The sequence below is a fragment of the Lagopus leucura genome, unplaced genomic scaffold (genome assembly GCF_019238085.1).
Source record: "Lagopus leucura isolate 7727_CA_CO unplaced genomic scaffold, USGS_WTPT01 Super-Scaffold_806, whole genome shotgun sequence".
Taxonomy (NCBI): Eukaryota; Metazoa; Chordata; class Aves; order Galliformes; family Phasianidae; genus Lagopus; species Lagopus leucura.
Genome location: NW_024962260.1, coordinates 2,212,359 through 2,228,893, shown reverse-complemented (window position 1 = coordinate 2,228,893; position 16,535 = coordinate 2,212,359). Strand labels below are relative to the sequence as shown.

The 16,535-nt window shown below is 43.9% G+C and overlaps 1 protein-coding gene across 2 annotated transcripts in view; it reads right to left on the bottom strand.

Moving 5' to 3' along the window:
• The window catches only part of TTC28 (tetratricopeptide repeat domain 28), a 125,665-nt gene that overhangs the window by 55,419 nt on the left and 53,711 nt on the right, over positions 1-16,535 (bottom strand). For both annotated transcript variants that reach the window (XM_042865452.1, XM_042865453.1), the window contains one exon: positions 1,753-1,900. In XM_042865452.1, the coding sequence (XP_042721386.1) occupies positions 1,753-1,900 (148 nt within the window). The remainder of the gene's footprint in view (positions 1-1,752; positions 1,901-16,535) is intronic.

Here is a 16,535-nt window from a genome sequence, read left to right as displayed (position 1 = left end):
AATAAGATTTCTGGATTAGATGATCTCACCTGAATCAACATTACCACAGCAAGCTCAGGAAGCCATTTGCTTCCTGTTTTCATCAGCTCTGCCTCTCTACATTCACTATGCATATTAAGAAAACAACAGATACTTAACACTTGCCTGAAGATGCAAACACTTGCCTGAAGATTGCAACAGATGCAATCCAGATTCTAGGATTAAAAGCAGACGTAAGAGGACACAAATCCTGTAACGTGCCACCAGCACACAAGATTAACTGTTGCTGATAGAGCCCAGTTAACAGGCACAACACTGCAAGAGCAGGTATAAATTCAGCTCCTGAGCTTATAATTCTAGCTAGGTAATGCAGGCAAACATAGGGGAAGAGAGGGAAGAGCTCCTGGTTACTCTGAAGTGGGACAGGGAGGGCGAGCATGGTAATGGAAGGGCAGACATGGAGGCCATCACATCTCTTGCAGCGAATGGTGAGGGAAGAGACATAACCACAACCACGTGAAAGATGTAGCTACATTGATTCATTGACTGTGCAAGAGAGTTTGAGCTTCCTCTACACACTGTGAAGCTATGCTTCCTGGATCCCTCAGGGTCTGCACTTAATAATCTTTAGCACATCACTAATACTTATAACTCCTGCCTTCGCAGCTGCTCCTCTTCCTTCTCAGGAAGATACCACTCACATCAATCTAACCATAGCTCCAAGTAATCATCCAGTGGATTCAAATTTCAAGGGACAGGTTTTACCCCATAACACCTGAACAGGTGTCCCTTTCAGGCAGCAAGCTCTTGTGAAGGGGGCAGAATGAAACATAACAAATATGTAAGTGCTTGCACACACAATGCCCAGCTGAGTGGGACTAAGACCCTGAATATTCATTACAGTAGTACAGCATACATACACACTCAAATTAAAACTAATACTTTATAAGCAGAGCTAATTTAAAATCTGCCAAAATACTCAGAGGGAAGATAACAACTGGCAAGCAGCAACACCAAGAAGCACAGTAGGGAGCAGCAATACAGATACACAGCTGCACTATGATGGGACAGTAAGATCATCTAGTTAATCTGGAGAATGCTTACACAGAAATACTGTGTCACCTGCATTCTAAGCAGCAGCCACAGTACCTTTGGGTACCAAATGAAATTAGCCTCACACATTAACTGCTATACAGGATGGAGAATAATAAATGAATTCAATTTGAAGAATGGGAAAAAAAAAACAAAACACTGTAAAAAAATAAAACACTGAAGGGAATATTCTTTCATTTCAGCACTTCTTGACCCCCAAGCCCTGGGGATGCACTGCTGAGGATGGGAATTGTCACACTCCCCCTCAGGAAATACGGCTAGCACACAACAACAAAGAGCTTGCAAAAGAAACAGAGCAACAGAGAAATGGAATGAAGAGGATACTCCCACCTTCCTCTAAAATGAGGACAATTACGAAAGAGAAGCAAAGCAGTCTACAACTAAAACCACCTCAAGCTCCACGTTACGTCAAGGTTCTTCCCAAATACAAGTGAACCAGCAGAACAGATTTTTGCCTCCTGGAACATCGTGTTTTGAAAAACATTATTACAGTGGAAAAGCCGCTTGAACGCTCTTCTGAGCAAACTGTGGCCCTCAGCATTTCAGACTCTCTGTGCCCAATGGCCAAGCATCAGAGCATCTTGGGAAACTGTTTCGAGTGAAAACAAAGCCAGGGCCACAGCAGCACACATCTCTGTGCTGATCTGCACGGGCACTTACCTCGCATGGGAGACTTCATGGCGGCCTCGACCATGCCGACCAGAAGCTGCAGGCTTTTGGGATCCTGTGCCAGCCCCGACGCAAACGCTGCCAGTGCATCTGCATGGCGTCCCAGGTACTGAAGGGCTACGCCCTGTCGGAAGTATGCCTGCAAAAACAGGGAAGAAATGCCAGTCACTTCACTGCTACAAGTCACAAATATCCCATCTGTGGGCTATCTCACGTTGGTGTACGCTGGGCTATGCCATCTCACTAAGGTTACTTTGGTCATGACAAAGAAATCTACAATCAGAAAAACCCAGCGTCACAGCTTGGTCATTTATTTCCATCATGTGTGAGTACCTCAGCCTTTGTGAGACCTCTGAAGTGCTAAGGGGGGTCAGCACTTGATGTTTATGATGCACAACAGAAGAGAAAAGGTTACACTACATTAAAAAGTGCTTTAAGAACTACTCCTTAAGATTGGCTCCCAGTATTGCGTTCCTGTATAATTACAGGTTGGAGGGGAGCTCAGAGATCCCCTGCCGTGTGCTGGCTGCCCCCAGCTCAGGCTGCCCATCCATGGCCTTGGGCTCCTCCAGGGATGGGGCACCACAGCTCTGGGCAGCACTGCCAGGGCCTCACTGCCCTCTGAGCGAGGAATTGCTTCCTCACATCCAACCTCATTCTCTCTTCTTTTAGTTTGAAGTCACTCCCCCATGTCCTACCACTATCAGACCATGTAAAAAGTCACTCCCTTCCTGACTGCAAGAGCCCTGCAATTACTGGAAGTATCATCTGTCCCCATGTGCACTAGAAACCTGTGCTTACAGTACATTCAGCATACACATGTGGAGGTCTTTCTACTTAAACTGGATAAATATTCAACTAATATCCAAACTGCTATTCCATTAGAACTTGCAGACACTTTCAGAATCCAACCCATGGAGGCAGAGATCAAGGAAAATCAGAAATGACAAGAGAAATTTATAGACATGAATATTTAATCCTTTTTCCATTAGCGAGCGTTGATTGTAGAACCATTTTTAATGAATTCAATGAAAGTAAAATTCTTTTCATTAACCTTTAGTATAAATGTGTTCTTATTGAACCAAACAAGCTACTGTACTGGAAACCAATTCAATGTTAATTAGATTACTAGCATTATGCTTTAAATCAAAGAAAATACAAAGAACTAATAAATGTGCAGCAGCCATCACCATGAGCTCTCCAAGCAACGCATGCTGTCACCTCAATCATGGTGTACGCTCTTAAGTCCTTTTTTTCCCAGAATTATCATTTAATTACTTTCTATACCGCTTCATCACAGAGGCAGGTTGATGCAGCATGGCTCTGATGGGGGCCTTTCAGGCCAACAAGGCTGGTTTCACAGACCCAAGACAAATATGCCTGCCTAATCCAATTATCAGGGATGAGGGCACAAATACACAGCAGCCAGCAAGGGAGCTTCATCTTGCGTGCAGGCGAACCACACATCTCGTGCTTTACAGAAAGACAGAAGCCTGTCAACTCCTCTCTCATAGTGCATCCTACCTGTATAGGTGGCACATCAGAAACACAAAGCAGAGCATCAGTTCAGCCGAGAACATTGTTTGTGTATGAATACAAACAAGAGCTCCACAGAAAAGCCTATTAATCTTAACCGAATGAAGATCTTTGCCAATTTTGCTCCTGCAAACAACCCTTCTTTCCTCTCTCCTCCAGTTTCCAGCTTATGCAGAACCCTTTGCACACACTGCACACACTGGGCTCCCGAGAGTCCTTTAACAAAATAAATAAAAGGCACTTGCAGCGTCTATTTCCTCTCCAAAAGAAGCATTCACAAATTATTTTAGCATTGGAATGAAGACTCCGTATCAAGGGAAGAAATCTGCAAACAGGAAATGGAGAGAATCACCCTCTGGAAGAGGAAAAGGAAAGGAAGGGTGGGGAGCCAGGGCTGCAGCTGAAGGAATGAGACACGGTGCAGCTCTCCAGCCCCGACACAGACAGATCCTTCCCACACCTCAATACACTTCAGCAATTTAATCGTGCTACATGAAGATCGCAAGTGTTTGCTCCATGATAAAAATCATACTGATTGATTCCCAGGTGAGAAAAGCTGATTGATTCCTCTCAAGAAGATTAAAGCAACAAGAGGATGATGTTTAGCAATGGACAGGACAAACAACAGCAGGTGCTTTCTGACTGCGGCTCCCTGCATCCTCAACATGATGCAAAGACAACGGAACATTCCCTTGCATTTTTTCCACTCTCTGCCCTGTTGCATTAGATCACACCTCACAAACTTCTACTCCAGCTGCTTATTTCTAAGGGAAAACGGCACCAGTCCTTTCCTGACCACAGCACTCAACCCAACAGTGGGTAACAAACACTGCTTTATGAACAGCTGCATTGAGGTCTGCTGCTGATACACTGCTGCAGAGCTCCAAAACCACTTCACAATCAGGAAATGCACACAGAAGCCTCAGAGCAGCTAGAGTTATCTATGCAGGAGGACCACCACGACCTAACAGAACTGCATGAAAACACAGGTCCACGAGCCAAGGCTTATCTGAACACACTAAACAAAAAATCACTGTATGCAACAATAATGGTCGTTTCCCATAAAATACACAAATTACCTCCAATTACAGATCACTGCTGCAGTTTGCAAAATTTGCATGAGTGCTCAGGTCATTCCCAGTCTCTCACCTTTCTGGAATAGAAATGAGGAGCTTTCACATTTTCTTTTGACAGCTATATTTTATTTGAATATATTATGTTAACTATTCAAAGCTCATGGACGTTTGCAATATGTTCTGAGTATGCAAATTCAATTACCCTGAATTCTCTCTTTCACAGATCTGCTGCATGGCCAGCAGAAAACAAATGTGACACACTAGAACAAAGATGGAGATGAGGGTAACATACAGGAGAATTGATTATTGCTAAAAATTCTAGCTTACATAGGCAGGCATGGAAGATACACCATGCGTTTGTAAATTGTCTGTATTAGAGTTCCTGTTAAGAGTCAAATATCCTCACGTGCCCCAGGTCACACTGCATCTCACACCTCCTGCAGCCCGGTCCTAGTCTCCAATAGCACACGTGTACAGATGTGTGTAGAGTATTTTAAGCAGTTATCAGCCAGGACTTCTCCTGCCAGGCCCTTAGCTCAGGTGCAGCACTATTTCAGCAGACAGGCACAGCATCCAGTATTATCTAGAAGTTTCCTTTCTCCAGCTCCTGTCACTAGGATGATGCAGTGAAATCCAGAGTCAGCCGTGTGCCTCCAGGCAGGCCAAGGGCTCCTGCAGATTTGAAGCTAACAGATTACAGTTAGATGGAAAGAATTACAGTCCCACGGACAGCTCGTATTTCCTCACTGGTATGTTAACCACCTATTTTTTAATGAGATTTTCTGGTAGAGACACGTTTTGTTTAAGTAGCACCAGACCCATTACACCAAAATTCCTTGCTTCATTAAACCTCAGCTTAACACAGAATTCCAGCTGGAGAAGACAGAAGAACCCCACTGCCCAACCCAGGAGATCTGGGGAACAGGGTAAAGGTACAGACCCAAGCACCCCACAGAACAGAAGAGTTCTTCAGCCCATGCGATGGCTTCCTGGTAGGGGTTGGTTGCTCAGCTGCTCCCCATTTCTGAAATCACTTTGGGAAGCAGATCCTCCCTTCAGCTGCCTCACTGTGTTTCCAGTTTCCTCCCTCCTTGCACATCCCCACTTGCACAAAACAGGTAACAGTTACTTTGTGGTTTTGCAAGAAGCATTCAGAGAAGCTCACATTTACTCATTCCTAACGAAGCTGACAAAACTGTAACAAAAACCAACAATTGGTAGCAAAGCAGACTGACTTCTCAACATGCCTTTAAATTGGTCAACGAATTAAGGAACAATTGTAATAGGACTAGCAGAGTAATCTCATAAACCTCAGATCTTTAGAAAGCTAGGCTTAAAACTAAATGCTTAAATCCATGAATCACATTATCCAAATAGCACAGAATGTCTTTGTTTCAGCAATTCCATTTGGAAATCCTTGAGATTTTTTTTCACTTTACTGTGAACAGCCTGAAGAAAGGACGCAGCAGAACCAGTAACTGCTCACACACTTTCATAATTAATAAAGCCAATAACTGACATCTTTTTACAACCTCTGAAGATAATGGCATTATTAAGTGCTTATCTTACATCTGAATGCAAACAGCAAAACATCCAGATACTCACACACACACACACACAGACCAACTGAGAACAGGAAGGATGATCTACACTTCACACATGTTCCTTCTTGGGCCCCATATATTAACACACGCTGTTCCACTTTCACATTTAGGCAGTAGGCAGAAGAGGAATGCAAATAACACGTAACAAAGATACGATTTCTTTTCTTTCTACATCCTGCTCCTTCTCCTTCATGCTGGATCAGGAAGGAAATCATTGGACTAACATGGGAAAACTAACATTAGAGACAATCTCCTTCACTGGCCTATACTCCAGCACTAAAATTACTCATTGTGATCTACAGTAAGGTGAAACCAAACCTAAACATTTCTCTCTGTACCTATCTTTCTGGCACACCTGCAAGGATAATCTGAGAATCTACAATACTTCAAATATATGCCAAGTCCTGCTCTCAGCTGAAACTTGGCCCTGGGTGCATCCCCTCAAACACAGATGGTTTTTCTGGTGCTGTTCCACCTGCAGACTCACTGCCATGCCAGGGGCTGGCATTGCACAGCGAGCCCACGCTTGGTGCTGGGCATCTGCTGGTGAACAGTGAGAGAGGGAGGCACAACCAGCAGGAGCCTGCGGGGAAGTGAAGAGGATTAAAAGGTAAAAGGCAGCTTTAGCAAAGAGCTGATCTTATCAAGTCACTGATACTAAGCAAGGGAGGTTGTTACTGTAAGAGAAAGCACATACACCTATAGACCTTCTGCTTGGGGAAGCCAGGCCGTATCTCAGCCTCTTATGGGCATTTTTCAGTCAGCTGGGCAACTACTAGCAGCTCAGACAATATACAGACTTCATACAGCCAAGTGGAGATAGGCTGGGAAAGGAGACAAGAAGGGAATAATTAGCACTTTCTATCCATAATAATATTGAAAGCATTCCCGATACTCTGGAAACAGAAATAAATCATTCTCATTAACTCGTAGAATTTATTTGGCAGCTGATGCTTCAAAGCCCTGCAGAAAATTGGCCCCATAATGAAGGCTGCTCACACACCGAGCCAACATACAGAACATCAGCAATCTGAAGTTGCAGAGATCCAGCACAGGGCCCACCGAGAAGTTAACAGCTCCTTCCTCCTTCCTCAGATGCGACTCCCTCTGCATTTGTTCAGAGCTGCCTTTTTGTCCCATGCTGAAAGGACACGCCATACTTTCATGGTAAGAGTATAATTCCTGTGGGCTTTTTTTCTGCTTTGGCTTTAGGAAAAGTTTATTAACAAGAGGAGAAAATGAGAGAAGACCCTCCTAATCTGACCCTCCGGTTTTGTAAACACAAACATGCCTGTGAGCCTTCTGGTGCTCGTCTCCTCAAATTCCATCTCTGTCACTGAACCTGGATATTAAATTTTTACAGGTGCAATCTGAAATGGGATCAGAATGCAAATGCAATCACTGAAATGACTGATATTAAGAGTGTTCTGAACACAAAAGCTGTTCTAGGCAGAGCAACCGGCTTACAATTAATACCAAACAAATGATGAAGATAAGAACACAGTAACATTTCTACATTTCCCCAAATTCTGCTAAATAAAAGCAATTCCAGTAAATTCCAGATAACACAGTGCTTTTCTTACCAGATAAGGACCAAAATATATTTTAATTGTTCAGACCACTGATGTAGGCTTTCACAGCAAAGATTCATACTGTACTGGCATCTGGAGCAGCCTCTGCTACAACCCTTTGGGCTCATACCACTTTTCTCTGCAGAACCTATGGCAATAAATCATTCAGATCCTAAGCGTGTCTCCTATGCAACACTTAAAAGAATTAGAGAGAAAAAGCAGCTGCAGGAGTTCAGTCCCATATTACCACGGTCTCGTGTAAGTCTAAAGCATGAGCTCATCTTTCTGGAATAAGATTTAGTACCAGGGTACAAGTATTCCTCTAAAAGCAGTCAATTTCTACTTTTGGCTGGACAAAATACAGTACTATTAATAAATACTCTTCAACAGTTACTACTGGGACATCAGCTGGCACATTGGAGCACGCTGCCACATGGCCATCTAAGGTCACTGTTAGAAAACCAGGAATCCCAAATTCCTCTCTGAAGCAGGGCAGTCCCTCTAAGAACACGATGAGCTGAGGACAACATACCAACAGGCTATCCACGCTGCCCACTGTGAGTGTGATGGCAAAGACTATCAGGGCTTTCATCACCAAGGCTGGGCAAGGCATCTTGCTCGTGCAGCCCATGCTGCTCACAGCGTGGCCCAGGATGGATGCTGCAGGCCCTGCAAGCCTCGTGGGGGAGCCAGGCAGGCTCCTCTGAGGGCACCGTGGGCTCCTGCAGCTCCACCAATTCATTCTCTTTGCTCTGCCCAACCCCTCACTTTCTGTAGGTGGTCCTTGCAAGGGCTGCAGGCAATACCACAGCACAGCCTGCTCTGTGCCCAACCCGCCTTACTAGAATTCATGTGGTCATTTTGTCATCAAACCTCGAGCTCCCGGAGTGACTCACTTTCATAAGGAGCTGCTGGATGACTTGTGACTGGGTAACGGAGATGGAAGAACAAAACTGGAATGGTATCAGAAGAGCTTGGAGCAGAAAACAACTGTCAAATAAACATGAAAAACTTGAAAAAAAAAATCTGTCTTAGACAAAGGCTCTCATTGTACACATGGGAGGAAATTCAAAACACCTTTCTATTCACGTCAGCTTCAGGCCCTGGACAACCAACTGTCTGGATAGAAAAGGCAAACGTTTAGAAATACTTTTCCCACAATGCTCCCTCGCTTTGCCAGATCAGCAGATGACTCTGAAAATAGCACAAATAATCTCTGATGCATTTAACCAGCCTGTCTTGAGCCTGCAGAACGCTTCCACGTGGGATGCACCAACCACCCTGCGGGGGGCTGCTCCTCACAGCCTCCAGGCAAGCAAAGCCAACATGTGATGAATACAGCGCACACGACTGAAGGAGCAAAACATGGGAACAGTCACTCTGGCTTCTTGGGGCCAGGCACCAGGTTGAATCTTTCCTCTCCCATTGTAACTGCTTTACAGCCAAATGTTAGAGAGAAATACAGGACAAATCTCTGCTGTGGGATTTCAGGAATGTGGGGAGAGGGAAGAATGTGCTTTAATTCAGAACACATGCAGCACATGTATAAATACTGCTTGCAGTCCATATGCATTCAACTCCTGCTTTCACAGTTAAAACTGCATTGAGACAATTTTCCTCCCAAGTCCGTACACTCAGCTGGCACCTGACCCACCCCCAGAGCCTGCCCTAAATAAACAGGAAGAGATCTAACAAATACATTGTTTCTGCAGCACAGATTCTTTATATTCTTCCCATTTCCAAGAGGTCTCTAACAAAAGTAATGCCATTTGAGAGTGGAAATTTCCTCTAGGTCCCATGGAGTCTACAAGGATGATCAGCAATGGGGGGCAGGTAAAATATCACACCTTGTTTACCAAAGGAGCCTTTAATTTTTCTTATGAATCATGCTTCCACTACCTCCAGTGGGAGAAGGTGCACAAATCACTTTCCCACAGGATCTAAATATAATCATTAGTAACTGAATCCAATTTTCACTTACTTTGGGTAGCAGAAGAATCAACAGCACATCTTTCCATATGGTGGCGCTGCTCCTTTCCTGCTTACTCCAGGCTTGCTCTGGAAACACAAGCTACAATCTAGAGCCTGCTCTTCAGAGAGCGTCTCTAACCCCTAACAACAGGGTGTGCAAACCTTTCTACCTTTACTGCCTGCAGCTCTTACATCTTATCTAACACTAAGGACTGGCGGAGCGGGAGGGAAGTGCTGCAGACAAGCAACCCACTAACGCCAAATACAGCCCAGTGTTTCAGGTTGGCAGACACAGAAGCGAGTGCAGCACCACCTAGAATTCCCCTGCAGCTCAGCAGGGACATTTTGCTCTGCTTGTGGCTACACAACTTGTTTTAAGAGGTATGAAAGAAAAGATAAGCCACCTTCCAATGCTGCTCAGCAGTAACACCAATCCTAGCACAGAATTACTGGCAATTTAATGGAAGAATACATTGATTACATGGCACCTGTAAGATGATTCTTGGTTAAGTTTGGGGCAGTGGCAGGACTATTTCTAACATTATTCATCTAATTTCAGGTCTGAACTACGATTTATATTACGTAAGCATTTGAGATGTATCTGCAAGTGCACATCTGCACACAACCCTCCCAATTCTAACAACATTTAATGTGTTGAGAAACTTTGCAGAACTCAAGAATATACAAACATATGCTACTATTTGTGTTCTCAAAAACAAAAACAAATGAAAAGCAGTACAAAGAAGGAATAGGGAAAAATAAAAACTGTGTTCTAAAGAAGACAGCATCCACCAAAACAACTCCTTTGGCTATTCAGCACACAGTTTCATTGCCTCACTTTGAATTCCTCATCTGAGCAGCAGCTTAAATGACTGCCCCTCCCCATCACCATTTCTCCATGTTGCAGACTGGCAGTCTGAGCAAATTTAGGTGGATCACACTGAAAACCCACAACAAAACCCAGAAATGAGACATTAAAGCATCTGGTCAGCCCACTGTCATAATGCTTGGCATTCACAGCAAAGCCAGCCAGGGACATCTCAAAGTCTCTGTCAGCAAATGCAGCTCTTATGGACTGGATGGTCCTGACATAGGTGATCTGGATTCACAGTTAAGACAGGAGGCCTTTAGTCAGCAGTTAGGCAGCTAGTAAAACTGACATCATGCAATGATGTGCACTGAGATTATTGAAGATGACCAAAATCTGGAAGTCTGGACTTAAGAATAAATAATGCTATGATTGTTGTCTGTGCCTTCTGGGCCAGCAGCTCCAACAGGCAGCATCAGCAGCACATCTGCACCTCCAGCAACAGTGCAGCACAAAGTTACCCAGCAAGCTCCATATCCAGCGGAGCACTTAGCTCCAGCAGCACACAAGGACAATGCACTCAAGCAGCACTGCCGTACAAAAATGGAGGCACAGCCATCTTTCAGACTCACAGTACGCACAGCCAAGACATTGCAGAGGACTCTGTTTCTTATGCAATGGTGCCTAAACCACCAGGACAAAGAATGTTACTACAATCCCTGTTACTCCTGTGGCGGCGCTCAGGCTGCCAAGAATGAAGCTGCCAACAGAAGGCCTTGCCCAAAGACGGCCAACCACTCTGCCACTGCCTTCCTGTGACACCCCATGCCCAGCAGGATGCATCCTGGTGACCCTGCTCCTCTCCCACAGGGCAGCTGGGCCCTGGCTCAGCCCCAGAACTACCTCCACACTTCTGGTTTTCTCCAAATGCAGGCACTCTTTCTCTTGCCCAGAAGATCAGACCTTTTTGGTTTCACTGTCTCTAAAACTGCTCCATGTCTTGCCTCCTTCCCTTGTATTCCTGGTAGATCAACCCATTTCATCTTCTCTTTGACTGCATCCATTCTGAAAACCACCTAAGGTTGTTCTGGAAATGAAGATATTTCTCCACATTGGAGTTCCCAGGGTCAGGCTGGATGGGGTTTTGAGCAACCTGATCTAGTAAAAGGTACCTCACCCATGGCAGGATGGTTGGAAACTGGGTGATCTTTAAGGTTTCCAAATCACTCCATGATTTAATGAAGTAAATTGAGATTAAAAAGGATTTAGCAAAAATTAAGACAGCTGGAAGACAGAGACAATAACTTGCACAGCAGCAATTTGGAACTAGATTGGGCCATCTTCAATTCAACAAAACTCCGCTACTTTGTGATTTCTGCTTTAAATTCTGACACCCTGAATGTGCTCAGGTCTTTAACAGCCATATTAGTTAGTCATCCCGTAACAGGATGGAAAGTGAAGGTCTCCTTGTCTGCAGATTGCTTAGTAACATCAGCAGACGTTTGAGGATGCTGCCCACTTACAGAGACATTTACCTAAGCTGAATACTGAATCTTGCAGTTTTTCATATGGTTAAAATCATGCAACTATGTAGGAAAAGTAATGAAGTCACTGAAAAGACTAGCTACTCTGGCAAGGTTCAGCTGTAATAAAAAGACAAGTGATTTTGTTCTTAGTTATACAGAAAATCCAAGGGAGAAAAGCTCCAGTGAAAGTAAGCTTTCTATTTCCCTTTCAGCATTACGACAGAAGGTAACCACGGTTCCTTCGAAAACCACAGTCACTCACCTGGACCGGTTTTAGCAACAAATATTTCTGACACAAACCAAATGAAACACACGTGTTTAATGCAGTCCCTTTGTGCAATTCTTACGTTGGCCATGGAGCTGATGCTGAGGATAGTTTATCACTCCACACAACGGTATTTCTAAGCCACAGGCAGGGAAGACAATTGCCTGATTTTTTATTTTAATGTTTGTAGCAGACCACTGGGTTCTCCTTGAATCTCAAACTTTGTATGAGGATTTCTGTTTCTGTTCCCAAGTCCAATACGAGACATTTGAACTCTGAGTGAAGAAGTGCAATTATTAATGAATCCTGGTGTCAAGTCCAGCTTGTTAGTCCCAGCTCAGACACACAATGGTTCCATCTCTCTAGAAGACAGAAAAGTGGGAGACAAGGATTCTGCAGAATTAATTGCCCAAGAACAGCCAAGCCTCAGCAAAGTATGTTTTATTTCAGTTAGCAGTGAGGTTAGGAACAGGGTAAGCACAATCGTAAGATGATGCACACTCGCCTCACCTCAGGAATTCTGATTCTGCTCTTGCTTGCTGCAGGCAGATTTGAACTATTCAGCAAGGAGATGAGTCCTAGAAGCAATCTCGTGACACAGTAGAGAGGACATTCCCTGAGAATCCACCTTTCAAAGAAAATCAACCAAGCGTTTCTAATCCTCTTCCTCAGGAGCTCTACCATCTCCATTCACATCACCAACTCAACTTCACGCATTTTTCATTTCAGTTCTAAAAATGCATGCACAACTTTTGGCCTGGCACACAGCGCAGCAAGAATGCACAAAGCAAACGAGCAGCACTGCAGAAAGGACCCAGGAATCTCAGCTCAGCAACGGGCAGCTCTTAAAAGGCCCCCAACAAAACACCACCAAAAAATCAACTTTATCAAGTCCAGTGTGCATTAGAAGAAATAATCACTTCTGAATGACCAGACAATTAGTGGCTGGACTAACAGCTCCTGGTCAAGAATGCAACCAACATAAGTGGATCTATTGAACAGTCATGACTTGTTTCTTAACCAACAGTGGAATTTACTGTTATCCTTTATGAAGGCCAAAGCAACTAAACTGAGGGACACATTAAAACGGAGCGCCTGGATGTTTGGAGGGATGCTCTGAACCACACAGAGCTGCAGCTCTGCCACTTCTCTCGGAACACTCAAAAGGACTTTTCCTGACCATCATTCCTACACCAAACCTCCACCCACAGTCACTTCTGGCAACACCAGCAGGTGCAGATCCCTCTCCCAACATGGGCGTAGTTGTGCTGGAGGACTGCTGCCTCCCAGCCTGCAGTCATCCCAACTTTGCTCAGTCAGCATCGCCTGCCAAGAAGGACAAAGCCAATGATAGGGACAGGAGGGAAATCCAGCCTGTGGAAACACTAAATATATAAATCTGTTTGGCTAAGGTGAACGTGGGAAAAATTCTTCAGGATGAGTGTCACACGTAGCTCTGCCAGATCACTACTCTTGTAACACAAAAGGGAGAAACACCGACCCTGAGTTTCCTTACATTGATTTGCTTCCTTTATCCCAGACCTCTGAAGCACCAAGTAATTTAGTAGTTGCTATAGAAACTACCAGATTTTATTGAACTGCCCCGAAAGGGTCAAGAGATAGCATGAAAGCAGTACATTTTAAATTATTTCCCTGCTATGCAACTGCTTCATTTTAGTTGCCTTGCACTCCTCTGCTTTGTTATTCAAAGAGTATTTGGACTGTCCAGGAGGTGCCAAACTGTTAGGGGATGCAACAGGTAAATCCCAAATCAGCAATCGTCATGCTCTAATAAGCTGTGTAATTCCTCACACAGAGGAGCCATCCCAAGCCTGTTTTCACCCACATTTCACCAGTTTAATAATTCTGCACTTAATAATTCATCTCTTCACTCCAGCTCTGTCACACTCTCCCCCCATCCCCTCTCATTTATGCTTCTATCAATACATACGTGCAGACTCCATCACATTGCATCACTGCAGCTTTGGACTGTTGCCTGAACGTAGTCAGCTTTGCTGCTCTGTGAACTCCTTGCTAGCACCTTTCATCCCTGTACACATATAAATACAGTACTTGGGTACTAAGGGACAAACCACACCGAACATCTCCAGAACATCTCAGGTTGGATATTAGGAAGAACATCTTCTCAGAAATGCAGTCAGGCACTGGCACAGGCTGCCCAGGGAGTGGTGGAGTCACTGTCCCTGGGGATGTTTAAGGAAAGGGTGGCTGTAGTACTTTGGGATGTAACCACTGGGCACTATTGGAGGTGGATGGACAGTTGGACTGCATGGTCTCAGAGGTCTTCTCTAGCCTTAATGATTCTATGACTCTGTAAAAAATACACTTACCTTTTCTTGCAGCACAGTCCAGCCAGAAGGCATTATCCTGCCTTAAAAAAGGAGCACGTGTCCCTAAATCAATTACCTTCTCTCAAAAATCCTCTCTAATCCCTTCAAACATGCTACTACATTTACTCTCAAAGATATTAAAGCTTAACAACTTAAGGCTCTACAAACGCTCCACATTTCTCCGTTTTGATCTTACTTTTTAAGCACTGAGACAATTTTAAATGCAGTGTGGCAGCACACGAGATCAAACACGATGCATCGGTTGACTTCACATTGCCCTCAGAGCACTACACATGGCAGCCCTGAAGAGCTGGCTAATTGCAGGAGCTAGCCCACTTTCCTCATCTGATCATTAAGGGAGCTGGCTTGCAGGAAAACCCCACAAATTAATGATGTTGATGTATGTAAACCTGGAGCAGAGCGCTACCAAACTATGACAAGAATCTGAAAATGTCACTGCCCACAGTCCTACAAATAAAGAACATATTTGGCTTTGTAATAGAGTTTTTCTCCCATGCTATGCTATACTGTATCAAGAAAACGCAGTCTACACCTGACAAACAAAAAAACCCACAGAGAATTCCCTCTCCTATCACACAGTACTCACCCACATCCTCGTTGCATAACAACACCTTTGATCTCTGCTCCTATTTCTAGCAATATTCATAAAATCCTAGAAACACTGTGGCATTAAACCAAAACCTACAGCCTAAGCACAGTCCTGTGAGCTAAATGCACAACTGGTTGCATTTTAGTGCCTTGTATTTTCAGTAATGGCTTTTTTGCAAACATATCCTTTATTCAGGATACAGACTTCACGCTTTATTAAATAATCTTCATCACTACCTTTGAGAATCCTAAATTTTAGGAGTATGGAGAGGAATAGGATACTGAAAAAATAAGTTCAGCTGATGAGCAGATTGCAGGATTTGAGCTGTATAAATGAGCCACTGGTCTTTTGCTTTTCATCCTACACATGAATCAACTCAGACTAATTTTGTTGCCCCAGATACATCTTGGGATTTATCAGATGTAACGATGAGCACTGGACTCTGCAAGCACTAGAAAGGGAAAAAAAGAAAAAAAAAAGAGAGGAAAAAAAAAAGAGGAGAAAGAAGAGGAAAAAAAGAGATGCTTCTGATGCAGAGTGCTTCTGAGGATGGGAGAGAGGAGGATCAGGGTGGCCAAATGTGCAACACGATCAAACAGCACAACTCAGACTGCCTTGGGAATCTGCCATAGATAACATAAATTCACAGTACACACCAAACACAGCAAAGCTGGCAGGATTTAAATCAATTCTCAACCACCAAAGACTGATCCACATCTAACAGAGCTGACGCAGCCCACATCAATACCGACTGACATGGTGACATAAGTAATTACCTTCCAGTTCATCCTTTAAATGACAGAAGAATCCTTCCTAGCTGAGCTATTCCCCTGAGCACCTCTCTGGGAAGAAAGGGCAGTGTCTCAGGAGCAGAGCTGTGTGCTGCAGCACTCTCGCAGGAAGGGCAACTCACTGATGAATGTCCCCTTCCACCTGTGCTTACACTAATTTTGTGCAGCATCAGATTATTTGAAGAAAAAATATATTGAATATAGAGCATGCTTGGCTTTGATGATAATCAATGTTTTCTGTTGGTTTTATTAAAGAAACATCTCTATTTATTTGAAAAAGAGAGAAAGGTGAAAAATGAAATCAGCAACGATGACCAGATGCTCCCTTCTTTCTTCCTCACTGAACACACCTGAGACTTCACTGTCACTTGTCTATGAGACAGGCTCTTTGCTTCTCGTAGCTGAACCTTGCTAAGTATCCAAAAAGGAAAATGTCTTTTATGAGCACTGTGAACTTACATAATGTCATACATTCCCTGGGGTAACCAGCTCCATACTACATTCCTTATCGTCAGTCACAGGAGAGCAGCCTGTCATCGTGGTTCATAGCATTAGCTGGGAGGATTCTGCAGAGCTACATTCTCCAGTTAACTGTACCATCAATAAGCAAAAGAGAGAGCTCTTATTCGAAATACAGAACAATTGGGAAATACCTTTTTCTGAGA